The 27,418-nt window shown below is 50.2% G+C and overlaps 3 protein-coding genes across 3 annotated transcripts; 2 read left to right on the top strand and 1 right to left on the bottom strand.

Moving 5' to 3' along the window:
• Positions 1-253: 253 nt before the first annotated feature.
• On the top strand, positions 254-10,055 carry Gipr (gastric inhibitory polypeptide receptor). Its single transcript, XM_027945962.2, has 14 exons — positions 254-311; positions 1,338-1,452; positions 1,825-1,924; positions 2,359-2,466; positions 3,093-3,196; positions 3,978-4,081; positions 4,482-4,626; positions 5,480-5,639; positions 5,846-5,906; positions 6,213-6,282; positions 6,403-6,491; positions 6,566-6,704; positions 9,191-9,232; positions 9,309-10,055. The coding sequence occupies exons 2-14, from the start codon at positions 1,381-1,383 to the stop codon at positions 9,516-9,518; spliced, it is 1,404 nt and encodes a 467-aa protein (XP_027801763.1). The 5' UTR covers positions 254-311; positions 1,338-1,380; the 3' UTR covers positions 9,519-10,055.
• A 3,564-nt stretch (positions 10,056-13,619) lies between these two features.
• Positions 13,620-17,072, bottom strand: Snrpd2 (small nuclear ribonucleoprotein D2 polypeptide). The gene is made up of 3 exons (XM_027945731.2): positions 16,966-17,072; positions 15,584-15,763; positions 13,620-13,898 (listed from the first exon to the last, which is right to left on the bottom strand). Coding segments are annotated over exons 1-3 (357 nt in total). The 5' UTR covers positions 16,968-17,072; the 3' UTR covers positions 13,620-13,723.
• Positions 17,073-17,666: 594 nt separating this feature from the next.
• Positions 17,667-26,846, top strand: Qpctl (glutaminyl-peptide cyclotransferase like). Its single transcript, XM_027945732.2, has 7 exons — positions 17,667-17,987; positions 18,468-18,611; positions 19,518-19,799; positions 21,483-21,635; positions 21,738-21,837; positions 22,323-22,439; positions 24,200-26,846. Exons 1-7 carry the CDS (start codon positions 17,778-17,780, stop codon positions 24,343-24,345), a joined length of 1,152 nt encoding a protein of 383 aa, XP_027801533.1. The 5' UTR covers positions 17,667-17,777; the 3' UTR covers positions 24,346-26,846.
• Positions 26,847-27,418: the final 572 nt, after the last annotated feature.

Below are 27,418 nucleotides of genomic sequence, written 5' to 3'. Positions count from 1 at the left end.
GCTCTGTCAGTGCTGGGTGGGACACTGTGTTCTGTGAATGGGAGTGTGAGAAATTGTGCACAATGGTGTGGGGGGTGGCCCTTGGGATGATAACTGTGACTGCTCTCCAGCGGGACCGTGATGCACTTGGCTGCCCCTCCTTCTGCTCCCTGCCCCAGAGCTCCCCATCCTGTTCTCCGTTCTGCCATGGCCCCGCCCCCTCCCACCACCCCAGGCTGCCAGCGCCTGTCACCTCTTCCAGAGCACAGGGGAGGCAGTGGAGGCACACAGGCGCTGCAGGAGCAAGTGATCGGGTACAGGACTGGGGACAGGTGAGGAGTCCCGTCCCAATCCACTCACCTTGCCCTCGACCCTCCTTCAATTCAGCTCCGGGTCTCTCTCTCTGTCTCTCTCCCCCCCCCACCCGTCTCTCAGCCTATGCCTTTGTCACTCTCCCTCGGTGCCCGGAGTCCTTATCCTCCAGCTCTTGGTCATTTTCTGTCCACACTTCTGTGTCTCTTTCCATGCTTTCCCCACCTCTTTGTCTCCTAGCCCACAATTTTGTCTCTTTCTCTGATCTTTCGGTATCTGGTCTCTGGCTGTGTGTCTCACTGTCTCTCAGTCTTTGGGTCTCTGTATTTCTGACTCTGCGTTTGTCTTTCTGGGTCTATATCTGAGATCCCCCTTGCTGTCCCCTTCCCCTACACAGTGGGTGTGCAGGGTGGTGGGGATGGGTGTTGGGGGTTAGAACAAAGAATTTTCAGGTATCTGGGACCCTGAAGACCCAAACCCAGGTCTAATGCCTCTCTGGTCCCCAGTATTTGGATGCTGGGAGAGGGCTGTCCCACTGACTCTGGCCTTTATCCACCGGGCATGGGATATTTTTGTATAAGGTTGGGTTCCTATTTGCAATTTGAAAACCCTTTTGGCTGGGCGAATGGGAGCTCAAATGGCTGTTTTGAGCTCCCCCCAGGCTTGGATGAGGGTTTCTACTCCCTCTTCTCCAAGGCTGTCCCCAGGCTCCGTCAGTCTCTAGGTGTAGACCCTGGGTGACACTGACGCTTCTGCCCAGCCCAGCTCTAGGGCAACCGCCCCCTCTGCAAACACCCCTCCCTTCCACCGCCGCTGCCCCAGCAACAGTTGGGGGCGGCAGAGGAATCACGCCTCGGATCTCGGCCCCACCCACCACCTGGGGCCCCGCCCACCCACACGCCTCTGCCCCGCCCCAATCCTCACGCGTGGAGGCAGCAGAGGAGGCTGCTGCTTCTCAGTGCCCCTGTAGGAATCCCTAAGGCAGGTGGGCCCTGGAGTTGGGGGTCCGAGGGCGGAGGTCAGAGGTGCTGACTCTACTTCTCCAGGCTCGACCGCCTCTGGGTGGCCAGACCCATCGTCGCCCTCAGGATGCCAAACTCTCCGCCCCTGCGGCTGCTGCTGCTCCTCTGGCTGTGGGGACTGCCGCTCCGGAGGGCGGAGGTGAGGACCGGAGGGGACACGGTTCAAAGCTTGGAGGGAGGTCTGGGGACTGTGTTATGTCTCCGTCCACCTCAATGAGAGTTTTAAGACTGCCTCTCTCGCTCACGTTCAAGTTTTGATGGTGGTTTCCAGTCCCCTTCCCCCTACAAATCCTCCTGGTGAAGTCCACTCCCTCTTCAATTTTCTTAAAGGTTTGCAATCTCCCTCAACAAATCCCTCTGCGGCTTCTAGGCAACCCCCAAAACTTCAAAGAGGTTTCTAGGCCACCCGAGACTCCAGGGCCAAATTGAACAGCCCCTCCAAGTCTCTCTAGGGGATCTCTGGCGGGGGAGAGGATTGGTTTGGGGGGTCCTCCCTTCTGTCTTCTCGTAGACAGGCTCTGAGGGGCAGACGTCGGGGGAGCTGTACCAGCGCTGGGAACGGTACCGCAGGGAGTGCCAGGAGACCTTGGAGGCCGCGGAGCCGCCCCCAGGTACGACCAGGACGGGTGGGAGGGGAGGGAGAGCTGGCTGGGGCTGAGAGGGGTGGGCTTGGGGCGGGCCTAGGACTGACGGGCGGAGCCTGGGGCGGGGTCTGAAAGGGGAGAAACCCGGGATTGGTGTGGGCTGTGTCAGAGACACGTGGGTGGGGCTTGGCCTTGGTGGGAGGGGCTTAAACCTGACTAAGGTGGGTACTGGGTGGGATGCCATTAGTCAGAGAGGCTTGAAATGGGAGGGGTCTTAGGCGGAGCCTGCACTGCGGGGGGCGGGGTTTGGGTGGGGTCTGGGAAGGTTCTGTCTAGGTGGGAAGAATCTAGAGACCCAAATTGCTTAGTGGGAGGAGATCCAGGTGGGGTTAGGCGGATGGAACACTGAGCTGGCCGCACAGTAGGTCCATTCAGCCTTTGACCTCCACGTCCGCCCCCAGGCCTCGCCTGTAATGGGTCCTTCGATATGTACGTTTGCTGGGACTATGCTGCACCCAACGTCACTGCGCGTGCGTCCTGTCCCTGGTACCTGCCCTGGCACCGCCACGGTGAGGTGCTCTCTGGTCCTTTATGCTCAGACTACCCCGCAACTCATCTACACCCCTTTCTGCTTCTTTCTGTCCCCTGCCCCTCTGTCCTCCTTCCGTCTCTATCAGGCTTGGTGTCCCTGTCCCCTGTCTAACCCTGGCTTTCTCTTGCACAATGCCCCTCCCGTCAGCTCATCTAAGGATCACTGGTGTTCTTATTGTCTTTCCTCTTTTGGAGCCTGTCTTTGTCTTTGGGCACCTGTGGTCTTCCTGGCCTAACTAGCTATGTAGCTTCGTGTGGTTTATTTAACTGCTTTTGTATTTCAGCTTCCCCATCTGTAAAATGGTATTAATGATAGTACCACTTTCATAAGCTTGTATGAATATTAAGCTGATTGATACATATAAAACGTTATAAAAGGGTTTATCACCACCACCATCATTTCACAGTGCTCGGTTAACAGTTTTTTAATATATATATATATATATTTTTTTTTGATGTCTTTATTTATTTATTTTTATGTGCTGAGGATTGAACTCAAGTGCCTCACACGTGCTAGGCAGGCATTCTACCACTGAGCCCCAGCCCAGCCCTACAGTTTGCTTTTCTCTTTGTCTGTCCCTTGATCCCCTCTATTTTCTCACAGTGGCCACAGGCTTTGTTCTCCGACAGTGTGGTAGTGATGGCCAGTGGGGACCTTGGAGAGACCACACCCAGTGTGAGGATCCAGAGAAGAATGGCTCCTTTCAGGTAAGAAAAGGCAAGGGAGGGGCTGGGATTGTGGCTCAGCGATTGTAGCACAGGCGGGACCTGGATTGACCCTCAGCACCACATAAAAATAAAGGCATTGTGTTGTGTCCATCTACACTTAAAAAACAAATATTAAAAGAAAAAAAAGAAAAGGCAAGGGATTAAGGGTAGGAAGTCTAGGGAGAGGTGAAAAGGCAGTAGCCTCAGGCTGAGCCTGAAGGCCCTTGTGCTGTTCAGGATTTTGGGTCGCAAGTAATGGAGATCCAACTCAATCCTGGCTTAAAGGAGAAAAAAGAGACACACTGACTTCTGTGATTGAAAAGCACAGTATACAGCAATAGCTTCAGGTACAGCAAGATCAAGGTGCTCAAATTATATGGTGGGTCCTGTCTCTCACCATATCATGCCTGTTTGTCCCATCTTTTCTGTGGGTGGAAAAAGGGTGGCCTGAACTGGCACCCTTTTTCCACCCACAGAAACCAAGCCACACTGTGGGTTGGTTCCGGGATTGACTCTTGTTGTCCTGGTTTGAGTCCTGTGCCTTCCCTGAATTTACCACAGTGTGTGTGTGTGTGGGGGGGGGGGGCGGGTCAGACAATTGGTAATGAACCCAGCCCTGGAGCTGGGGTGGAGTCAGCCCCACAGAAACAGGGTAGGAGGTGCCTCAAGAGAAAACTGATATGCTGGGAAATTTAGGGGGATTCCCTGCCTAGGCCTGAGGGAAGAGCCAAGTCTTGTTCTCATGTCCGTCTTGTTCTCATGTCCTCCTTGTCCCCGCCAGGACCAGAGGCTGATCTTGGAGCGGCTGCAGGTGGTGTACACCATCGGCTACTCCTTATCCCTTGCCACTCTGCTGCTTGCCCTGCTCATCTTGAGTTTCTTCAGGTGGGATCCCCAGCCCTGAGTGGCAGTGGCAGAGATATGGGTACGGTAATCCCAGCAGCTTGGGAGGCTGAGACATGAGGATTGCGAGTTCAAAGCCAGCCTCAGCCCTAGCAACTCAGGAAGGCCCTAGCAACTCAGTGAGATCCTGTCTCTAAATAAAATACAAAATAAAAGGGCTGGGGGTCTGGGGATGTGGCTGTGTAGTTAAGGGCCCATGGATTCAATCCATGGTACCAGGAAAAAAAAAAAGTGGAGGGCGTGGAGGCCAGGTTCCTCTATGCCACTACCTTCAAGCCCTCACAGAGGGCTCTATGAAAAGGGCTCATGAGTGGTAAAAGGGACGCTGTGGGACTGAGGACTGCTCTCCAGGGGTTCTCAGAGGGCCTCTCAAATCCCCCAGGCGGCTGCGTTGCACCCGTAACTACATCCACATCAACCTGTTCACATCCTTCATGCTTCGAGCTGCAGCCATCCTCACCCGAGATCGGCTGCTACCTCCACCTGGCCCCTACCCTGGGGACCGTGGCCCCACACTGTGGAATCAGGTGTGCATCCTCCTCCTGATCTTCAAATGGGAAACTGCCCCTACTGGTGGGATCAGGAAGTCCTCCACCCATTTACTACCTGTTCCAGTGGCATCAACAGTTTCCCCCTTGACCCCTCCTGACACATCTGGAAAGGGACCCTTCCAGCTCAGCCTCCCCCATCATTCCCATTTACTGGAATTTCTCATTCCCTCTCCCTCATGATTGCACCCATCAATAGACTTTTTCACCAGTTAGGGAAGCCTCCCTCCTGGAGGCCAGCTGGACAGGGTGGGAGAAACTAACTGGGAGTGGGGGGGAGGGTTGGAAGCCACCAGTTTGTAACTGAGAGATGGGTAGAGGGCACATCAGCCTGTGGGAGGTAGAGGCAGGAGACTCACAAGTTCCAAGATAGCCTCAGCACTTAGTGAGGCCCTAAGCAACTTAGCAGGACCCAGTTTCAAAATAAAAAGGGAAAAGGGCTGGGGATGTGGGATGTGACTCAGTAGCCACATGCCCCTGGTTCAATCCGGGGTTTAAAAAAAAAAAAAGGATGAGAATGAGTTGGAGGGGTCCATAAGCTGGCAGGAGAATCCAGTTTTCAGACAGAGCTAGGGTGTCAGAGGCCATATTGTGGAGTGATGGAGGGGGGGCTCTGGTGACAAATGGAAGATGCCAACTGTTAAGGGGACAGAGTGAGAGAGTCCATATTGGAAGAGACTGGGGTGTGAGAAACCAGCCAGTTACCATCCACTGAGGGCAGAGTGGGAGATCATTAGATGGCAAGAGATGAGGTGGAAAGGTTACCAGGTGGAAGACCTGGGGCCACCTGGCCACCCTGACTGCCCTCTACCCCTGTCTGACGGCTCCCTAGGCCTTAGCCGCCTGCCGCACCGCCCAGACGTTGACCCAGTACTGCGTGGGTGCCAACTACACGTGGTTGCTGGTGGAGGGCGTCTACCTGCACCGGCTCCTAGTGCTGGTGGGAGGCTCTGAGGAGGGCCACTTCTGCTGCTACCTGCTCCTCGGCTGGGGTGAGCCCCGACTCTCTCCCCCACCCAGCCCAGCGCGCCTCGGCTCCCCCACTGCCCAGCTGGTCTACCTCAGGGGGTCTCCTCCCCTCTTTAGGCTTCTGCCTCCCCATCAGGGCAGAAGATTCCGCGGGTCTTGGGCCTGGCAGGGCCCGTGAGCGCGCTGACAGCTGCGGCCGGGTGGGGGGTGGGGGTCGGGGTCTGCACAGGGGCCCCCGCGCTTTTCGTCATTCCCTGGGTGATCGTCAGGTACCTGTACGAGAACACGCAGTGAGTTGCGGGTCTGGGCCAGGACCTGGGAGGTGGGCGGAGCTTTGAGGGATGTGGGCGGGGAGGGATGGAAACATGGGAAACCGGCTGGGGCGAATGTGGGCGGGGAGCAAAGGAAAGGGGATCTTGGAAAGGTTCAAGGATTCCTGGAAAGGGGATGGGGTGGGGCCTTAATAGTCATGGGCGGGGCTTTAAGGGAAGTGGGTGGGACTTGAGGATGGTGGGCGGGGCCTGCAGGGTGTACCTGCCAGAGATCCGGTGAGTCTAGGGTTTTTCTGTGTCTCAGTGCGACCCTGCATCCCCCAGGTGCTGGGAGCGGAACGAGGTCAAGGCTATTTGGTGGATCATACGCACCCCTATCCTCATAACCATCTTGGTATGGCCGCTCCTGCAATCCTCCAGGCCATCCTTGGGGATTTCCCATTTTGGGAAACGGGGCGCCACTCCTGCCCTCCAGAGTGGGGTCGTGTCTGGCTCAGCTTCTCTCTTCTCACAGATTAATTTCCTCATCTTTATCCGCATTCTTGGCATTCTTGTGTCCAAGCTGAGGACGCACCAGATGCGCTGCCCAGACTACCGCCTGAGGTGAGGCCCAGCGGGAGGGGCCGGCCGCTAACGGGGTGCGGCGGCCTGAGGACACTGCCCCCCTCTCTGCCCAGGCTGGCTCGCTCCACGCTGACGCTGGTGCCGCTGCTGGGTGTCCACGAAGTGGTGTTTGCTCCCGTGACGGAGGAACAGGCCCGCGGCGCTCTCCGCTTTGCCAAGCTCGGCTTTGAGATCTTCCTAAGCTCCTTCCAGGTGCTCAGGCAGATGCGGGGCTGCACACTTCCTTCTAGCGCCCTCTTCCATAGTGGCGCCAGGTCTATGATCCTCTCTGAATAGGCCTTCCATGGGGCGTGAAGATGGGATTTTGTTTCTTCATTCATTTATGCATGTGACACGCAGTGCTGAGCTAGCCTGGGCTACCTCGGGCTTGGGGGAGCCACGGGGACCAAGGCAGGAACCTGGGTGACCACAGCAGGACTGCTTCCAGGTGAGGAGCGAGGACAGAGCTGGAAGCACATTCCGGTTGCCCCTCAGCGCTGCTTGGCAGCTGTGCAGTTCTGGCCTCTGGGTGGGGGCTGGAGTGAGGCAAGTGAGATGCGTGAGGTGGAGAGGTTAAGGAGGTGGCCGTTCCAAGTTTAAGGCTGCACTTGATTGCCTTACCCCAGCCTTACCTCATTAGGCCTCAATCTTCTCATGTCTAAAACGGGGACAATACCTGTCTCACCTCACAAGGCTGTTTATTCATTATATTCAGCAAAAAAATTGTTGAAGGTTTATATGTATATCTAAGCTCTCTTTCAGGCTTATCGTGGAAATACAGCCAAGAGCCAAATGGTCTCTATCCTCTAGTGGGAAAGACAGATACTAAAGATGCTATATAAATAGAATATACAGAATATTAGGTGGTGTGTGTATACATCTATGTACACACACACACACACACACTACCCTAATAAACAGAATATTAGGAGGTGGAAAAGATAGAGGACAGGAAAAGAAAAATGAAGAGTATCCATGGAAATATGGGGTTGATATTTTAGACAGGGGGTCAAGGAGGGCCTTCCTAAGAAGGAGACATTGGGGCAGAGTCCCAAGAAAGGCAAAGGAACAGCCAGGTAGATATTTGAGCAAATGTTCCAGGAAGAGAAATGCCAGGGGCCAGATTATAAGGCAGGGAGGACAGGGTGCCTGGAGCTCAGGAGTCAGAAGCAGGAAGTGGGTGTGAGGACAGAGAAGTGAGGGGTCTCAGAGACCAAATTCCTGAACCAAACTTTAGTTGGCTTTTTTTTTTTTTTTTCTCTGCTAAAAGAGGAGGAATGTGATCTGAGTTAGATTTAAATAGGATTGTGGGAAATAATAAGTAATATCTTAATAATAGCTCATATATATAATTGATATTAAATTTTTTTGGTACTGGAGATTGAACCCAGGGATGCTTTGCCACTGAACCACACTACCAACTTTTTAATTTTTTTTATTTTGAGAAAGGGTTTCACTAAGTTGCTGAGGCTTGTCTCCGACATGCACTCCTGCATCAGTCTTCTGAGTTGCTGGGATCACAGGTGTGCACAGCTATGCGCCACTGCACCCGGCCTTGATTTTTAAATTTATCAATTAACTTTTTAAAAATTTAATATTTTTTGATGTTAATGGACCTTAATTTTTATTCATTTACTTATCTGTGGTGCTAAGAATCAAACCCAGAGCCCCATACATGCTAAGCAAGTACTGTACTACTGAGCCACAACCCCAGCCCTCAATTAAGTTATTGACTATAAAATAAAAAAATATATTGTTACTAGGGATTAAACCCAGGCATTTTCCACCATTTAGCCACATCCTCAACTACCTCCCCCGCTTTCTTTTCTGAGACAGGGTCTGCTAAGTTTCTGAGGCTGGCTATTGAACTCGCAATCTTCCTGCCTCAGCCTCCCACTGGGATTACAACAGGTCTGTGCCACCAACCTCAGAAACACATTTTTAGTTAAGCTATTTTTGGTGCTGGGGACCTCACACAAGCTAAGCACAAGCTCTACCCATGAGCTTCACCCAGTCCCATTTTGCCTTTATTTAAATTCTTTAAATTCAGATGTAGAGCTAGGTGGGGTATGCACATCATAGATTCCAGAGTCTCAGGAAGTTGAGACAGGAGGATCCCAAGTTCAAGGCTGTCATCAGCAACTTATATCCTGCCTCAACATAAAAATAAAAAGGGCTGGGATGTAGCTCAGTGGTATAGCACCCATGGGTTCAATCCCCAGTACTGCAAAATAAATAAATTCAGATGTATACAGATATAGACTTATAAAAATATAAACTACTTATAATTTATTTATAATGGATGCTATATAACAACAAATTCTAATAAGATTAAGCAAGGAAAACAAAGGTTAACTGTATGTATGTACCAGAAACTAGTTTCTTGCAATGTTAATCACCATTGGATGCTCCACTTTCCAGATGAAGAAACTGAGCATTTCTAAGTGTGGAAGTAGGAAAAGAGTTTTTGCCTCCAGGCTGCTATGTCCAAGTCCCCTGTTCTCAACCCCTATTGCTCAGCAAACAGGTTAGGGCAATGAGAGGAGTTGGGAGCCAGGGAGCAGGTGATGGCCATAGTCTAGGACCAGGGTGGCAACAGCCAAAGTGCTTTGGGGCGGGACAAGAGTTCTAGCTTCATTAAGGGGGTGGTTCCAATGCCATGGCTACCTGCGATCTGATCCCAGGTCCTCCTCCCGCAGGGTTTCCTGGTCAGCGTCCTCTACTGCTTCGTCAACAAGGAGGTAGGGAGAGGACCGCCCACGCCCTCTGGCGGCGGCGCGAAGAACCGCGCCGCCCCTGAGCGCTCTGCCATTGCAGGTGCAGTCGGAGATCCGCCGCGGCTGGCACCACTGCCGCCTGCGCCGCAGCCTCGGCAAGGAGCAGCGGCCCAAGCTCCCGGAGCCCCCTTCCGGGGCCCTGCCCTCGGGCTCTGGCCGGGGCGAAATCCGCGTCGGCCGTGCCTTGTCCTTGGGGGCGCTGCCAGGGCCTAGGGATGAGGGCAGCCGGGTTTTGGAAAGTTACTGCTAAGTATGGGAATCCTGTGTCTGTGGTGAGCACGTATTTATTGAGTGCCTACTGTGTATCAGACCCGGTGCGGGGGACGCTGGGGAAATTGGGAAGAAGGGAACAGAAGACAAGGTCCCTGCTCTCCTGGAGATCCCAACTGAGTGGGGGATGCTGATCGTGAACACAAAATGTGAAGCTACACATAGGCTGTGAAGTGGCGCATGAAGAGAATTTAGAAGGGGCTGTCTGGGAGGCCATCTCCGAAGATGTGATATCAAACCACTTCTGAATACCTGAAAGAGGTTAAGGTGACAACTTCGGAAAGAATTGGAAGACAAGATTTTAGGTAGAAGAAAGCATGTGCAAAGGCCTTGGGGCAGGAGGGAGCTGTCGGTGGCTGCAGAACAGGAGGCTGAGGGGGTTGGAGTGGGATAGAGGCCCACAGATGAGGAGCACAGGAATTGGATTTTATTTCAGGTGCAATGAAGATTTTAGCAGGAGTGTTTCCTGGGCTGTTTCAAATGGATCAATCTCCTGCTCTACAGGAAATGGATTAATGGGCAGGAGTGGAAGCCAGGAGCCCAGTGGGTGGGGGCAGGGGTGGGGGGGTGGACAAATACTGAGCCCACAGAGAGGTGAGAAGCAGGTGGATCCTGAAACTATTGCAAAGGTAGAGAGGACCTGCTTTGGATGTCATGAGGAAGTGTGGTGGCAAAGGGTCAAGGAGAGCTCCTGGGTCTGAGGTGGGAGAGTGAGGAAAGGTGGGGAGATGGGGTTCAGGGAGGGGAGAACCAAGAATGCTCTTTGGACATGTTACACTGGTGACATAAGCCATGGGTTGGGTCAGAAGGCCTGGACCTTGTGGGAGAGCTGAGAGCTGGAAACAGAATGAGAGGACTCGGGCGGAGATACAGACACAGGCAATTCAAGGCAGGCCTGAACGGAAACCTATCCAGAGCAGCTGGGAGAGTATGCGCACCCCACCCTCCTGCAATGGGTGGCCCTGGATCTGCAAGGACTCGGGGGAAGATGAGGGCCTCGTCCTGTGGCTGGACCACCCGTACACATGCAGTGCCCTCACCTCTCAACCATCCCCACCCATAGATTTAGTTAGTACCTGAGTGCTGTGTTTCCCTGGGTCCCTAGCTCCCGGACAGATGTGTCCCATAGCTGAACTTGGAGTCTTTCTAAGCTTATGGCCCTGCTGGACTCCCACCCCTACCCCTCTGGGTTCTGGTGGGGTGGGGGCCACAGGGTAGGGCCCTGGTAAATAAAACATGAGAAACCATTGCCTTTTCTCTTTCTGGGTGGGAGAATCTTCTTGGCCAGGACACAAAGGGCAACAACCGAGACGAGCTGCATGGCTTGGAAAGGGTCTGTGGGGGTCTTGCTCAACGTCAGCCACATGCTGCCACTGTCCCCCCTGCCTAAGAAAATCCCCAGTTGGGGATATTACATGTAAATCTCCTAATACTTAACTGTTTAAGACACATATACAAACTAAAGTTTTTTTTGTTTTGGTATTAGGGATTGAACCCAGGGCTCTCAACCACGAATTTATTTTTGGTGCTGCGGTTTGAACCAGCAAGACAAGCACTCTACCAACTGAGCTATATCCCCAGCCCCCTTTTATTTTTTTGAGACAGAGTTTTGCTAAATTGCTGAGGCTGGCCTCAAACTTCCCATCCTCTTGCCTCAGCCTCCCAAGCTGCTGGGATTACAGGCATGTGCCACTGTGCCTGGCCATATATACAAATTAAAATTATAAGCACATGTGTGCACACATATACATCTTTTTTGTTAATATTTTTTAATTGCAGATGGACACCATAACTTATTTTAAATTTATTTATTCAGTATTTAGTTTTTAGTTGTAGTTGGACACAATACCTTTAAACTCATTTTTATGTGGTGCCGAGAATCGAACCTAGGGCCTCGCACGGCTAGGTGAGCGCTCTACCCCTGAGCCACAACCCCAGCCCCATGCACATCTTTTCATTTTTTTTTTTTTTGCGGGGGAGGGGGGGAGAAGAGTACCAGGGATTGAATTCAGGGGCACTTGGCCACTGAGCTACATCCCCAGCCCTATTTTGTGCTTTAATTAGGGACAGAGTCTCACTGGGTTGCTTAGCACCTCACTGTTGCTGAGGCTGGCATTGAACTCACAATCCTCCCGCCTCAGCCTCTGGAGCCATTGGGATTACAGGTGTGCGTCACTGTGCCCTGCGCATATGCATCCTTTTTGAGGGCTGCTTCTCTAGAAGGGCAATATGGAAAGAGAAAAGCTGAAGGGACCAGCCTGGTGCATATCTGAAGTCTGGCTACTTAATATCTGTGTCACTTGGGGAAAATCCCCAAATTCTCTGTGTCTGTTTCTTGAAAATGGAGAGAGACGGTAATACCTACATTCTAGGGTTGCCTGACTTCACTAGGACACTGACTGGTCCAAGGTACATGACCAAAGATTTTACTTTGCCAGTTTGCCTCATGGTACTGCTGCAAAAATTTCTCCAATTTTCAGCACCAAAGGAGGAGGCAATTCGAAAGCATTTTGGGCAACAGGGTGGGGGAAGAGATGAAGAAGGAAATTCAGACTGATGCCCAGCATGGTGCTCAACACATCTCTGATGCCAGTTTGTAAGGCAGGCAAACCAATTTCCATTTCCTGGTAAGTCAATAAGCAGAGGGATGAAAGACAGAGATTCAAATCTGACTGTGAGAGTTTTGTGCTGGTTCTGCTCCTGTACAAGAATCAGAGCCCCAGGGCGGCCGCCCATGATAGCATCACTGCCCCCACTTTCCAGGTAAGAATGGTACAGCTCCATCCTGCTCCCTAATAGTTAAGGCTGTTTGTAAGGGCATGGCTTTCCAGGTTGGATGCAAAAAAAAAAAAAAATCAGTTCTTTTTTGTTGTTTTATTTTTGCAGTACTGGGGATTGAACCCAGGACAGCTCTACTATTGACCCCAGTCCTTTTTGTGACAGGGTCTTACTAAGTTGCTGAGGCTGGCCTTGAACTTGGAATCCTCTTGCCTCAGCCTCTGGAGTTGCTAGAATTCCAGATGTTGTCATCACACTCAGCTGCTTTGTTTTCTAATCCTCCACCATAAATAAGGCCTCCCTTTTCCACTGGGTGACCCCAGGCAAGTCATTTACCTTCTCTGGGGGCTCAGCTGTCTCATCTATAAATGAGAGAGCTCTAATATCTGCCCAATAATGGTTGCATCAATGAAATGCCGAGCACTGAGGAAATGTATATCTTTTCTGACCCTGCATGCCAGCTCCCTCTCTGCTGCAGTGACCCAGCTCTGCCCCGAGGCTCAGAGTAATTCAAGATGTGCCTTCCACAGCTCAAGAATGCAGCTAACATCTAATTTAATCCTGACCTCAGGCCTGACAGCTCTTGCACCCACCTGCAGTTTGGCCCTATCTGGAAGACAGAGATCCAAGGATGGAAGACAGAATGCATCCGCGCACACCACAGCAAGATGAAGATCGTCCTTAATCCTCCCAATAAGTAAGGCCTCCAAGAGTTTGTAGAGAATTCCTCTCAAGTTTTAAGTATGCTGTAATTTGAGGGGCAGCAGAGCTCAGGACCAGAAGCCACAAGACCAGGAGCGGGCAGGTTTGAATCATACCATCACTTCCCAGCTGGATGTCCCTGGGAAGTGACATCCTCTGTTGTGCCTCAGCTCCCTCTTCTAGAAAATGGAGGACAACTTGGAGCACTGAGCCTGGCATCCTAAGAGTATCAGAGTGCTGCCTGCCCCAAGTGCACACCCACTCCTCCACCTGCAAGGGCAGGGTGGGATTCCCAGACACCACTGTGTCCCTAGCATTATGACATAACAGCTAGACACCTGGGGGATGTCTGCTCACAGGACAAGTGGGAAAAAAGACCAAAAGAAAATTGAGTTGGGCTCTCAGTGAGGTCATTTGTGTCTAACCTATCCACTTCATGGACAGTTCCAGAAGTGAGGCCTGGATAGGGCAGAGAAAGCGCCTCATCACCTGCTCAGGGGCTCTGGAATCAGCATTTAGCCCCACATCCAGGTGCTCCTCTCCCTCCCTCCCAAGGCTGCCCCACTCACAAAGCCCTGGGAATAGACAGATACCACTAGGATTTAAAAAACAAAAACAAAAACAAAACAGGACTTTATTATTCCGATCACAAAGGGCAGGTCTTCACAGGACAGGGAAGCAAGTTCTGACGGTGGGAAGGAGCCCCTACTTGCCAGCGATGAGGGGGTTCCGCAGGACCACAATGACGGAGTCTCCACGCAGAAACATCTTGGAGATGTAGCGGTCCTTGTTGACTGGCTTGGACTTCTTCTTGCCCTTGCCACTCTTGGGGACCTCGGTCCACATCTCCTTCACATTCTCCAGCACCATGTTGCAGTGCCTGGTGGGGCAGGGAGTAGGGAAGCAAGAGTAGTTGTTGTTGGTGGGGAATCTTCTAAATACCCTTCCTCTGCCCAGCAGCATGGTATGAAGAAGGGTGCAGGCCCTGGGGCAAGGACAGCTAGGCTTGCTTCATCTCCATGTTTTTAGAGAGGCTTGAACAAAGGACTTTATCCCCCTGTGCCTCAGTTTCCTCTTCTCTAAAATGGAAACAATCATGGTTCCTTTCTCATAGGACTGCTGTGAAGATCAGATGAATAAATATAGCATTTCTGAAAAGCACTCAGAGCACAGCCTGGCACAGAGTAAAGGCAAACACAGCTCCTCATGTGTGGTTAACTAAGTATTTAGGAGGAGCAGCAGAAAAGCACCTTCTTCTGGAGACCTAGAGGCTCCTGGGATGCTGGGACCTGAGGTGGCACCTGATATTTGTGCTCCAGTCCCCAGTTCAATTACCTAGCCTCACAGTGCTGGGTGGGCATGTGTGATGACAGCAAGGGACTGGTTCATTCAACAAATGCTTTCTAAATGCAGCTGACACATCTTTTGAAACACAACCACCAGGGCAGTGAGTAAAACATGCCTGCCCTTGTGGTGTGCACCGCAGCCAAGAGAAGAGCAAGAAACAAGGGAACAGGGATCTAGAATATACCATCAGGTGGTGATATGAAGAGAATCAGCAGGGGTATAGCTCAGTGGTGGAGCATCTGCCTAGCACCCTGAATTCAATCCCCAGCACCACCAAAAAAAAAAAAAAAAAAAAAGATGAGGAGGGTGAGGGAGCTTTGTATGAGAGGTACTGTGAGGTGAAATTGGCAGGGAAAGTTGGACACAGTGGCACATGCCCATTAAAAAAAAGCCCACAACAATAAAAATCCCATTGCTATAACACACAGACACCTCTTAACTCCACAAAGGAACCCCTGAACACCTATATGTGAGTGCATGGGAGTCAAACATGGCAGGAAAGGGTGGCCGAGGGCTGGAAGGCTAATGGAGGTGGAGAAAAGCGGAGACTCACCTTCATAAGAAAAAAAATAATATCATATAAACCACTATTATATAAACATTGTTATCCCTAGCCTCTAGAGCAGGAATGCAAGGCACAGTGGGATGAAGTGATCCTTTCCCAACAGTCTACACTCTTGTTTCATTTTTCTTCAGAAAACCCATCGTCACGTATGACACACATTTATGTGCACTCCATTGGTTTCCTTACTGAGAGCATAAACTCCCTGAATACAGGAACCATGTTTGTGTTAGTCATGTTGTGTCTCCAGAGCCTAAAATAGTACCCAATGGGGGTGGATGCTCTAATTATGTAATAACTGCGAACTGATTAAGAGCACTGTGTGCCAAATGCTGTACTAGGCACTTTACATGTATTAAGTCACCGAATCTCTACAGCCCACAATTACCATTATTGTACCTATAAGAAAGTCACTTATAAAAGGGCTCCTGACTGCTATGAGGTAGAGCTGGAACATGAACCCAGGCAGCCTGGCTCCTAGGTCCATGTCCATTACTACTGCACTGTGTAGCTGGAGGGCAAGGAGAGACAGCCATACCTTGTGATGTTAAGATGCCCCCTCCCCTCTGCTGTTCTATGGCTTCCGAGAAGTCTTTTATTCAGGCTCTTCAGACCAGAGCTGAGGCAGCTTTTCTACATCTACACCCTTTGCTTACCTGTCAAAGGCCTTCACACGGCCCAAGAGTTTCTTGTTGTTGCGGCAGTTGATGAGCACTTGGGTGTTGTTCTTGACTGACTGTGTGAGCACAGAGAGTGGACCTGTGTTAAATTCCTCCTCCTCCCGCTTCTGCAGCTCCTCTGGGGTCATCTCACTCTTGGGCTTGTTGAGGAGGCTCCTGAATAAGCACGTATAGAACCCAGAGGTGAGAAGGGCTTAGGCTGGGAGCATGAGTGATCAATGCCTTGCCCTACAACACCCATTCTCATCTGTTTTGGCATCACCACCTGGATGCCCAACAGACGTTCTAACTTCGCCTGTCCCAGGCTTAGTTCCCGACCGCCCGACTTCCTCAACCTACTCCTAGTCTATCCTCAGTACTCCCCATCTCTGTTGGTAACTCCATCTTTCCAGTTCTCGGGGCAAGAACTCTGATGTCTACTTAATTCATCACCTCCTACATCAAATCTACATCCACAATCTGACCATTTCTTTCCAAGGCCTAAACCTCCATGTCCCATCTTGTGATAAAAGGAAAACCTACTTTTTCCAATACCCTACATCTGCCCCCTCTCACTCTATTTCTGCCACAATGGCCTCCTGGGTGGTCTTTGAATACAGGAGGCAAACTTTCACTTCAAGGTCTGTACATTTGTTTTTCCCTCTGCCTGGAACCCCCAAATAACTATGTAATTCACTATCTCATTTTCTTCAGGTCTTTGTTCAAATGTTCCTTCTGTGATAATTATTAAGGTACTGGCATTCCTCATTGTCTTTACCCTACTTGATTATTTCTTTATTCGCAGCTCTGATCACCTAACATACCCTAAACTCGTTTATTACTCTAACTCTGGCCTGCCTACTCCCGTCTCCTAATAAACCTTTGTGGGAACTTTTTCTTGGGGGTGAGGACCTTTTATTCACTGATGTATCCCAAAACAGTGCCCGACACATGAGCATTCAAGGTAATATCTGCTGAATAAATAAGCAAAATCACTTCAGTGACTTGTTACTGTAAAAGCCACCCATCTGCAGCTTAAATGATGTGGCTATGTCCCATGTCGCGAATCGTTACTCCTAATAGTCCGCACTTCCCTCCCCGAGGTTCTTTAATCTACATAGCTTCCCCTTAAAATTCACTTGAACAAGACTAACTAGGAAAGCTCTAGTCCGTTATGTAATAAAGCAGTCCCTTTTCCCGAACGCAAGATCCGCCAAAGACCCCACGCCGGTTCTCAAACTCTTCAGGAGAAAAGTACGCCAGTTCATCCGCTAAGACCTCTCCCTCCGCCCAGGCTCTGCTCAACCCCTTCCACCGTAAATCGGCCAAATTTACACCCTCAACCTGGCACCAGCCGCCTAATCCCAGCCCAGCCTCACATGGTGGCAGCTGCGTCCTCAAGTCGCTACCGTCTCCTCCGCGTTGCTTCGGCCTCTGGAGAGGAGAGAGGAGAGGCGGGACTTCCGCTTCCTGTGGCCCACTTCCGTGGGCGCCTGCGCAAACCAACCATTGGGCAGGGGGCGTGGTCTGTTGCCATAGCGATCCCCGCCCGCTGCGCAGGGATCGGGTAAAAGCCTCCAGTAGTGGCTCGAGGCCACTCAGGACCATACGGGACAGATGCTCACGACAATGGAGAGGAGAAACGGGGTCCGGACTCAAATAATTTCGTTGTAGAATAGTATAGATCGAAGGAGGGAAACGACACGCCATTTCCAAATGCCCGCCGGCCTTGTCTTCGGGGGCGCGGCCCCGCGAAGCCAATCCTCTCCTCGCTTCAGGGATAGTCACAGCTCCTTCTTCTTCAGGGACCGTTCCTCGACGTATCTATTGATCTTTCCGACCCTGCGCAACCAATCCCAAGCCTACGTCCGGGAGGGGCGTGGACCTGTGTGGCCAGGTGTTTTCCATGATCAAACGCTGCTCATTGGCTTTTCCTCCTCCGCGGAGGCGGTCCCTATTCCTTTCGTGCTCCCTTTAGGGCTGTGCAACCCTCAGGGGAACCAACCCCAATCCCCCAGGGAGTCAGGGAGGCGTGTCTTCAGCACACGAATTTCCATTGGTTTCACTGCCCGCTCGGGTGGGATGGTCTAGCCGCTCTTGTTGCTCATTGGGTTTGTGATTCCATGGGGCGGAACTTGGCTGGGCCTAAACTCAATCCGCGGTCCCCGACCGGTTTCAGGGCAAAGCTGCCATGCCTTCCGGGGGCCGCGGTCGGCCCCGGTTACGGCTCGGGGAACGTGGCCTCACGGAGCCACCCTCATTGCCCAAGCGCCGCCTGCTACCGCGGGTGCAGCTGTTGCCCGTGCTGCTGCTGACGCTGGCCGTGGGCTCCGCGTTCTACATCGTCTGGAGCAGCTGGCACCACGGGACTGAGGAGCTGTCGCGGGGCCGGCAGCTGCGGGTGAGGACGGGCAGGGGAAGGGCACCGCAGGAGTACGTGTTCCCCACTTCCCTTTCCCCAGTTTCGGTTGACGTGGCTGTATTGTATGACCCTAGCCGCAGGTGCCACCTTGTCCGTCATTTGAGAGCATGCCTTTACCAACGGAATAAATCTTCTATCTTGTCCTGTAATAGTAGCTCTCCTTTAAGAGGTAGCGTCTGAAGTAGTAAGGTTGGGAGATCTGGGCTTTATGCCTCAAGTTAATTATTTGGAAGTCTCTCTTCCTCTCCCCGGAGTTCCATTTCCCGGTCAGGATTGCGGTAGGCTGGACCCGATGGATTTGGAGGGACTTTTCCCGAGCCTAGGATTTATCCTAGAACTCTCCGATCCTGGAAGCACTGCCAAAAGAAACAGGGGCTCCTTGGGGGCAATGGTGCCCGGGATAGGATCGAAATGGGGGTTGCTTTCATTCTTCTCTTCCGTATCCCATCTCCCTTCAAGGCCCCGCCGATTGGAAGCCTCCCAGAAGACAGGCTGCGACGGGTGGTGGGGCAACTAGACCCACAGCGTCTCTGGAGTACTTACCTGCGTCCTCTGTTGATTGTGCGAACCCCTGGCAGCCCAGGCAATCTCCAAGTCAGAAAGGTAAAGGGTCCTATCTCTAATCCCTGAATCTCTAGCCTCCCAGTAATTGGGAAATAGGCAGCCTGTCCAAGATCCCCTGGAGTTAATCTGAGTCTGGAGTCCCAAGCATGCACACACTACCAGTTTGCGCTGTCCCCGCTGAAGGTTTACTGTGTGCTAGGCACACCCAGAAAATAGCCCTATGAGGTGAGAACCAGTATGATAATCATTATGCAGATGAGGAAACTGAGGCCCAGAATCCCACAGCTAATAAATGGTAGACCTGGGGTTTGAAGTGGGTAGACTTCAGAACTGGTGGTTTAACATCTCTATATTGCCTTCCAGATACCATGTTTCCAATCCACCTCACCCAGTATTAGTTTCTAAACCTCTCTGGGACTTTGTTCCCCTCATGTGGCCATTTGTTGATGGTTGTTACCCACAGAGTTCCTAGAACAGGGCTTGCACATAGCGATGTTTAAGAGTAAGCTGTGCCAGTTGTGGCAGTGTATGCCTGTAATCCCAGCAGTTTGAGAGGTTGAGGCAGGAGGATTGGGAGTTCAAAGCCATCCTCAGTGATTTAGCATGGCCCTAAGCAACTCAGTAAGACCCTGTCTCTAAAAATATATATATAAGGGCTTGCGATATGGCTCAGTGGTTGAATGCCCCAGGTTCAATCTCTGGTACCAAAAAAAAAAAAAAAAAAAAAAAGCTGTGATTAGTCTTGTTGACATTGAGAGAGAGGTAGGGTCACCCCAATATGTGGCACTCAGTTGGTACTCAGTAGAAGTGTGGCAAAGGAATGATTTAAACCAAAATAGGACTTCTGAGTCAGCCTGACCATTCTGCAGGGCTCAGGTCACATGGCTCTTCTCCCCACCTCCTCCCCAGTCCCTGTCCACCCTCCCATCTCTTTCTTGCTACTAGTTCCTGGAGGCCACGCTGCGGACCCTGACAGCAGGCTGGCATGTAGAACTGGATCCCTTTACAGCGTTGACGCCCCTGGGGCCACTGGACTTTGGCAACATAGTGGCCACGCTGGACCCAGGGGCTGCCCATCACCTCACCCTTGCCTGCCATTATGACTCGAAGCTCTTCCCTCCTGGGTCAGGCCCCTTTGTAGGGGCCACGGATTCGGCTGTGCCCTGTGCCCTGCTACTGGAGCTGGCCCAGGCCCTTGATCTGTTATTGAGCAGGGCCAAGGAGCAGGTGAGGAACAGGGGTGGAAGGAGGAGTGGGAGGAGGGGTGGGCGGGCCTCTCCTACCTTGGTCCAAACCCCCACCAACTCTTGCCTTGGTCATTTGCCCAACCTACACTCCATGCACTGAGCCACGTGCCTTGAATGTCAGATCCTGTCCCACTTCTGCCCAAACTTTCCCATGGCTCCAATAAGGTTTCTGGTTTAAAACTCTGGTTTATTCCAAGCATAAACCAGAATTCTTACTGGCTGAGTGTGCCTGTCAGCCCTCTAGTCTCATCTCATACCCTGCACCCCTCACTTTGCTCTAGCCACACCTACCTCCTTCAGGTACCTCACACCCACAGGGTCCTCTCCTACCTCCGGACATTTGCACTTGCTGTTTGTTCTGTATAGAATGTGCTTTTTTCAGATCACCCTTTCCTCCTTCCTCCCTTCCATTCAGGTATTCACTCCAATGGCATCTCCTTCCTCCCTTCCATTCAGGTATCCACTCCAATCACATTTCTTCTAAGAGGCTTTCCCAACCACCCTAAAGTAACTCTCTGTCATCATCTCATGCTTTATAGTATTTTGTTAACTATTTTTAAATTTATTCTTTATAGATACACAAAACAGTAGAATGTATTTTGACATATGCATGGAGTATAACTTATTCTAATTAGGATCCTATTTTTGTGGTTGAACATGATGTGGAGTTATACTGGTCATATAAATCATATATGAACATAGGAAAGTTATGTCCAATTCATTCTACTGTCTTTCCTATTTCCATCCCTCCTCCCTTCCATTCATTCCTTTTTGTCTAATCCAATGAACTTTGATTCTTCCCTCCCCCTGCCCTTTGTGGTGTTTTCTGTTTTGATTGCCTATCTCCCAACTAGAATAAACTCTAGGAAGGCAGGGACTTGGCTACTTTTGTTTCTTGCTGTATCTCTTGGATCAGAAACTAGGGCATCAATAGAAGTTTGTGGAATGAATGAATGATTGAATGAATGAATAAGTAAATGAAAACATGCTTGTCCCCTGCTCAAACCCCTTTCCAGCTCCCAAATGACCTTTTAACAAAGCCCAAACTCTCTTGGACCTTGCTCACCCCTCTGGTCTCCTCTCAAACTGCTCTGACCCATTCCATGGCCCCAGGCTTAGTCCATGTTGTTCCCTAGCCTGGAAATACTCTTCCCTCTGCTCCACACCTGGCAGCCAGCTCCTAACCCCTCACCTCAGTGTGAACATCCTTCCCAGCAGACCCCAGGCCTTCTCTAGGCCAGGTCATCCCCCAGCTAGGCCAGCACATCCCTCTGCTGTGCTCTTTCAGAACACCAGTTCCTGGAAGCATCTGTCTTGACTGCATTTCACTGTTTATAAATTCATCTGTGGGTCTCTCCCACTAAACTGATTCTGATGAATAACAACCAGAGCTAACCTGTGTTTAGTTATCATATGCCAGGCACTGTTCTGTCCGAATCCTACCTTATGAATACAACTATAATTAACCCCATTTACAGATGAGGAAGCTAAGGCCTCAGGAAGTTATTAATTATCCATATTTGCTCAGCCATGAACAGCAGTGTGTGAATTTGAACCCAGGCACTCTGGCTTGGTCCTACCCAACTGTGCAGGTGGAAGGGCATGTGGGTGGACTGATGCTGAGAGTTGGCAGTGAGCTGGCTTTGGGTACTTGCTCTCACAGGCAGCCCCGGTGACACTACAGCTGCTCTTCTTGGATGGTGAAGAGGCGCTGAAGGAGTGGGGACCCAAGGACTCTCTTTATGGCTCCCGGCACCTAGCCCACCTCATGGAGTCCATACCCCACAGTCCTGGCCCCACGAGGATCCAGGCTATTGTAAGACCAGGGCCCATTGGGTTCTAGCAAAGGGAGGGAGAAGGTGGAGTGGGGCTGGCAGGATCCTGCTTGGCCCCATCCCACCCTGGACTCTCTCCCTAGGAGCTCTTTGTGCTTCTTGATCTTCTGGGAGCACCCAACCCAACCTTCTACAGTCACTTCCCCCGCACTCTCCGCTGGTTCCACCGGCTGAGGAGCATCGGTAAGAGTGAACACGGCAGAGGCAGGTGCAGCTGGGATGCAGGACGGAGAGCTGAGCTGGTGGGCCAGGCACCTGTTGTCTAAGGGCTCACCCAGGGCTCCTTCCACCTCCCTGGTCTCTGAGGACCAGGGATGAAACAAGCTGATCCCACAGAGGTCAAGTGTAGAGGGGAAAAACGGGCTCCAGGGAGAGACAGCTGGTCTCATAGTCTGAGTCTGTGAACTTGGGCATGAGCTTCACCTCTCTGAGCTTCAATTTCCTGTCTGTGAAAAGGGCATGATCATGACAATAAGAGGGGCGTCTACTCCTAGACTCAGGGTTAGGTGAGATGAGGAGCATGGGGAGCCCATAGTAAGGAAAAACATTCATTCATGTTGGGACGACTAGTGTTCTGTCTCTGGGAAACTGATCCTCTCAAATTTGTGAACTGGGGTTTCTCTGACTGGCAAGGACTAACCCCTGCCTTTAATTCCCACCACTTCCAGAAAAGCGTCTGCACCGTCTGAACCTGCTACAGTCTCATCCCCAGGAGGTGATGTACTTCCAGCCCGGGGAGCCTCCTGGCTCTGTGGAAGATGACCACCTCCCCTTCCTCCACAGAGGTACTTGCCCTAAGCAGGGAATAATGGGGATGGGGGTTCAAGGAAGCTACAACTCAGCCCTGGCAATGGCCCCTTCTCAGGTGGGGGCTGGTGGCATATTGCTTAACTTCTTGGTGCCTCAGTTTCCTCATCTGTAAAATGAGGATAGCTCAGAAGTTGTTGAGAGCATTGTGCTAATGTAAAGGCCTTATCTGGACCAGCGCACAGCACATAAGAAATGTTAATTATTTGTGCCACAGTGATTGCAAAATTTATTCTTCCTTTTAAAGTCTTTCAAGTCCTTGGTGGCCCAGCAGAATCGCCAAAGGAGTTAAAAAACTGCCCAATCACATTTCAGCCCTACTGATTCACAATCTTGTGCTCTTGAGGGCTGGGGATATAGCTCAGTTGGTAGAGTGCTTGCCTTGCATGCCCAAGGCCCTGGGTTCAATCAGTACCACGGGGGGAAAAATGTACTCACAATCTTGGGCTCTACATGATCTTTACAAAGCTCCCACATAATTTAATGCCCAGTCAGGGTTGAACACATCTGGTATAGGAGTTAAGAACATAGATATTAGAATAGTCAGATCTAGGTTCTAGGATCTGCAACTTACCACTGGTTGAACTAAAGATAATTACTTAGCCTAAGTCAACTTCTTCTGAAAAACGAAGAGACAGACTGACTGACAGACACACACAAATATTCACAAGAGCTCATGATTAGATGAGTCCAGGTATATAAATGCCTACTTACACAGTGCTTGGCGTATAGTAAATGCTAAAAACTGGTTTTAACATTTTTACTCTATAATTTACTTAGTCAACAAATAGGCATCCTTACCATGCCTTCTTTGTTTTATTGTATTTATTTTTTTGTGGTGCTGGGGATGAACCCAGGGCCTTGCACATGCCAGGCAAGTGCTCCTCCGCAGACAGAGCTACACCCTTTATAACAATGGCTTCTTTATTGGTTTATTCAGTGAATGCTGAGGGCTTCCCTAGGTAGGTGCTGAACTAGATGTAAGGGATGGAGTGATGGGCAGAATCCACCTGCTCCATCTGAGCAAACATGGCCAAGCACTCTGAGGACAGGAACCAATATAAGTACAGGTGTTAGCAGCACAGACCCAATCCTGGTGGAGTGGTTCAAATTCTGGCTGTTTACTAGATATGGGAACTTAGGCAATCAGTCATTTCCCTGATTCCTTCTGCCTCAGTCTCCACATTAATAAAAATGAAGTTAAAAGCTGGGCATGGTGATGTACACTTTATAGTCCCAGCTACTTGGGAGCCTGTGAATTTGAGATCAGCCTGAGGTTATATAGCAAGTTTCGGTCTCAAAAAAATTAAAAATGATATGAAGGTAGTGACAGTAACTATCTACCTTAAAGGATTTACTGTAAGGGTAAAATGTGTGTGTGTGTGTGTATGGTGTGTGTGTGTGAGAGAGAGAGAGAGAGAGAGATAGATAGATAGATAGATAGATATATAGATAGATATTAGGCTAGGGCCTGGAATCCAGCAAGTACAATATAAATGTTATTATTAAAGAGAAAACGTATATCTGGTAAGGAGAATCAAGGACATCTTTCTCATCTTCTATTTTCTCCATAATCCATTGTTTCTCTAATTTGTAATGAAAACAAAAGGTATACAGATTTAAAAAAAAAACTAGCATGTATCCTCACACATTTAAACTTTATTCAGAGCCTGGGCCTGGTCTCTGGATCAGCTGTGGGCCAAAACAGGCCTGACCAAGTCTCCTCTTTCACCTTCAGGGGTCCCTGTGCTCCATCTCATCTCCACGCCCTTCCCCACCGTCTGGCACACACCTTCTGACTCCGAGGCCAATCTCCACCCACCCACGGTCTACAACCTGAGCCGCATCCTCGCTGTGTTCCTGGCCGAGTACCTGGGGCTCTAGCCTGCTGGGTCAGTGCTTGAGGAGGACCTTACTCTAAGGAAGAAGTGCCCACCAGGGCATATGCCAAGGCACCCAGTGCCAGCGGAGCTCAGCTGGGTCAACCTCCAGCATGCTAGTTTGTCCTTTCTGACACCTTCGGCTCTTATCTGTGCTACAATTGGAAAGTCCATTTTCCTTTGTCTAAAGCTACCCACGCTTCGAGGACATGGAAGGGACCACTGTGGGGGTTCTCGAGAGTCAAAGGAACAAGAGCTTGGGCCCTGCCCTGAGGCAAACACTTGGTCTGGAAGGTCTGCAGGGACCAAATGCTGTTCTTTAGTCAGCAAACCATGGACTGGCATCTGGAACAGCAGCACCCAACCAAACGAAGTCTCTGTGGCTTGCGTTTGTGTGTCATTCCATTCTCCGGAATGGCAGTCTTGCTCCTGCTCTATCTCCCCAGGGAGGCCCACAGAGGCTGGGCTCAGACAGAACAGAGATGGAAGCCAAGACCTCAGCGCTCCAGATCTGCCTGACCCAATGGGCAACAAACCAGAGTTTTAAATGGATCAGAGATCAAGCTAGTGGGGTGGACATTGTATGCGTTTCCTCACTGCACAACTTGAATTCTCCACAGTAGGACAGAGAATGCAGTGGTTCCCAAAGTATCTCATCTTGGAGCCCCATAATTAGGAAGCACCGCACAGAACTAGGTACTTCATAAGATATTTTGGGAAACGCAGGGATTGGAATGTTTGAGAGGACTTACGGCAGGAATGGATCAGACACACCTAGAATTGCTCCACTAGTTATACCAACCCATTGTCACCCACGAGCATGTAGGATGGTGGGTATTACTGAGGGCAGTGAGGAAGAATCTCCAGCCCCACCTAATCTTCATGTTCAGCTATGCAACTTGTTAAAAAGGCAGACTTGCAAGCCCCACCCCAGACCTACTGAGCCAGACTCAAGGGAGGGGGTGGGATTCTAACAACCTAAGGGAGTCTCTCAGCAGAGTTTGGGGCATCCCGTCTTTAAGGATGCTGCTTGGTGCATGCATAGCAACTTAGGAAATCTACTCAAAAGAAAACTCTAGATGCAAGGGCTGGAATTGTGGCTCAGCGGTAGAGCGCTTGCCTAGCATGTGCGAGGCCCTGGGTTTGATCTTTAGCATCACATAAAAATAAATAAAATAAAATAAAGATATGTGTCCAACTACAACTAAAAAATAAATATTAAAAAAAAAAAGCCCTAGATGCAGGGAGCCACATGGGGGTGCAGCTCGCTGGCAGAGCACTTGTCTAGCGTGTGAGGCCCTGGGCTCCATCCCCAGAAGACAAGATGGAAGGTTATGCCAGACACCTATAATCCCAGCGGCTCAGGAGGCTGATCAAACGTTCAAAGGCAGCCTCAGCAACTTAGCAACTAGAAAATAAAAAAGGCTGGGAATGTAGATCTTTGGTTAAGTGCCCCTGGGCTCAATCCCTGGTACCAAAAAAAAAAAAGATGGAAGGTTATTAAATGAGGAAGGTGAACTTGGGCCTTCCAAGTCAACTCAGTGATGCAGAAGACTCCAGGGAACACCAGGGCTGAAACTCAAGATATCAAATTAGGGAGGAAACCAGAAGGTCCTCAACTTAGATTCTTCTAGTCACTGACATTTATTGGGTACCTACTATGTGCTGGGCACAAGCAATTTACTTACATCAGCTCATTTAGTCTGCCCCCAAACCCTGAAGTAGGTACAATTTCAGTCCTCATTTTGCAGGTGAGGTGCCTCAGAGAATTGTGAACCAGTTGTTTGGAGAGACCTGTTTCACATGCAGCTGTGATTCCAAGGACCCCTGTATCCTTGAAACTCCTGTGTCCTCCCTTCTCCATGTCACCTGTGCTGGATGTGCTAGATGACTAGTTTGCTGGAAAAAAGTAGCATGTGGCTTTTAAATGGCTCTATGAACATTTTTGGCTTGAATCCAGGGTAAGGACTATGAGACCCATTTTACAGATCAGGCTGCTGATGCTTGGCAAGCTTGTGTTTCCCCAGGTTTCCAGGCCAGTAAGCCCTGCAGCTCCCACGCACACTCACACTTGGGCTCCCTCAGCTTCACTCTATGAAGGAACCATAGGTGTACAAGTTTTGAGCACTTACCAGTTTCCTGAGGAATTGTTGGGACAGGCTGAGCATCCCTAATCCAAAAATCTGAAATGCTCTGAAGTTCAAAACTTTTTGATTACTAACACCACATGTGGAAAATTCCACCCCTGACATCAAGTGACAGGTTGCAGTTAAAATGCTGGTGAACTAAAAATGTATAAAATCACCTTCAGATTCTGTGTGTAAGGTATAAATAAAGCAAATAAGTTTTGTGGGCTTTTTGTTTGTTTGAGGTGCAAAGGATGGAACCAGGGTCTCCTACATGCTACGCAAGTGTTCCACCACCAAACTACATCCCCAGCCCCGAATTTTGTTTTTAACTTGAGATATGTATATATAAAAATACCAAGCACTCCCCACTCCCAAATCCTAAATCTTAAAAAACACGTGTGATGCCATGAATTCTGGATAAGGAACGCTCAACCCGTATTCTTATTTTCCAGATTAAGAAACAGCTTCAGAGGAACCAACTGCCCAAGATCACACAGCTGGGTGCCATCACTGCATTTTTAAAAATTTTCCCTGCTTATGATTCACTGGGTTTATTGGTGTCTCATTAGTATGCAATTCTCAACCATCACATCTTTAAATATTATCTTTGCACCATCTCTCTTCTGATTCTGGAATGTGTGTTAGACCTTCTCACTGTCCTCCATAACCTTTCTTTCCTATTTTCTCAGGTTTGTTTTGTGTTTGTGTTTCTGTGTTGCATTTCTCTCATTAGGTTTAATTCAATATATATGGTTACTATAGTTTTCATTTCTACAAGTTCTGTCTGTGGGCTACCTGCCCCCTTCCCCAATCTGCTAGGAGAGTTTTAGTTTGAGGTTCCCTGCTGATATTTCCAAGCTCTTAAATTTTTTTAACAAAAAAATTTTATGATATTTTACTTAATATGTGACTGAGTTCCATCTGAAAACTCTGTGGACCTGTCCAGAG

Source organism: Marmota flaviventris, chromosome 18 (genome assembly GCF_047511675.1).
Source record: "Marmota flaviventris isolate mMarFla1 chromosome 18, mMarFla1.hap1, whole genome shotgun sequence".
NCBI classification, from domain to species: domain Eukaryota; kingdom Metazoa; phylum Chordata; class Mammalia; order Rodentia; family Sciuridae; genus Marmota; species Marmota flaviventris.
This window is presented reverse-complemented; position numbering and strand designations above follow the sequence as displayed.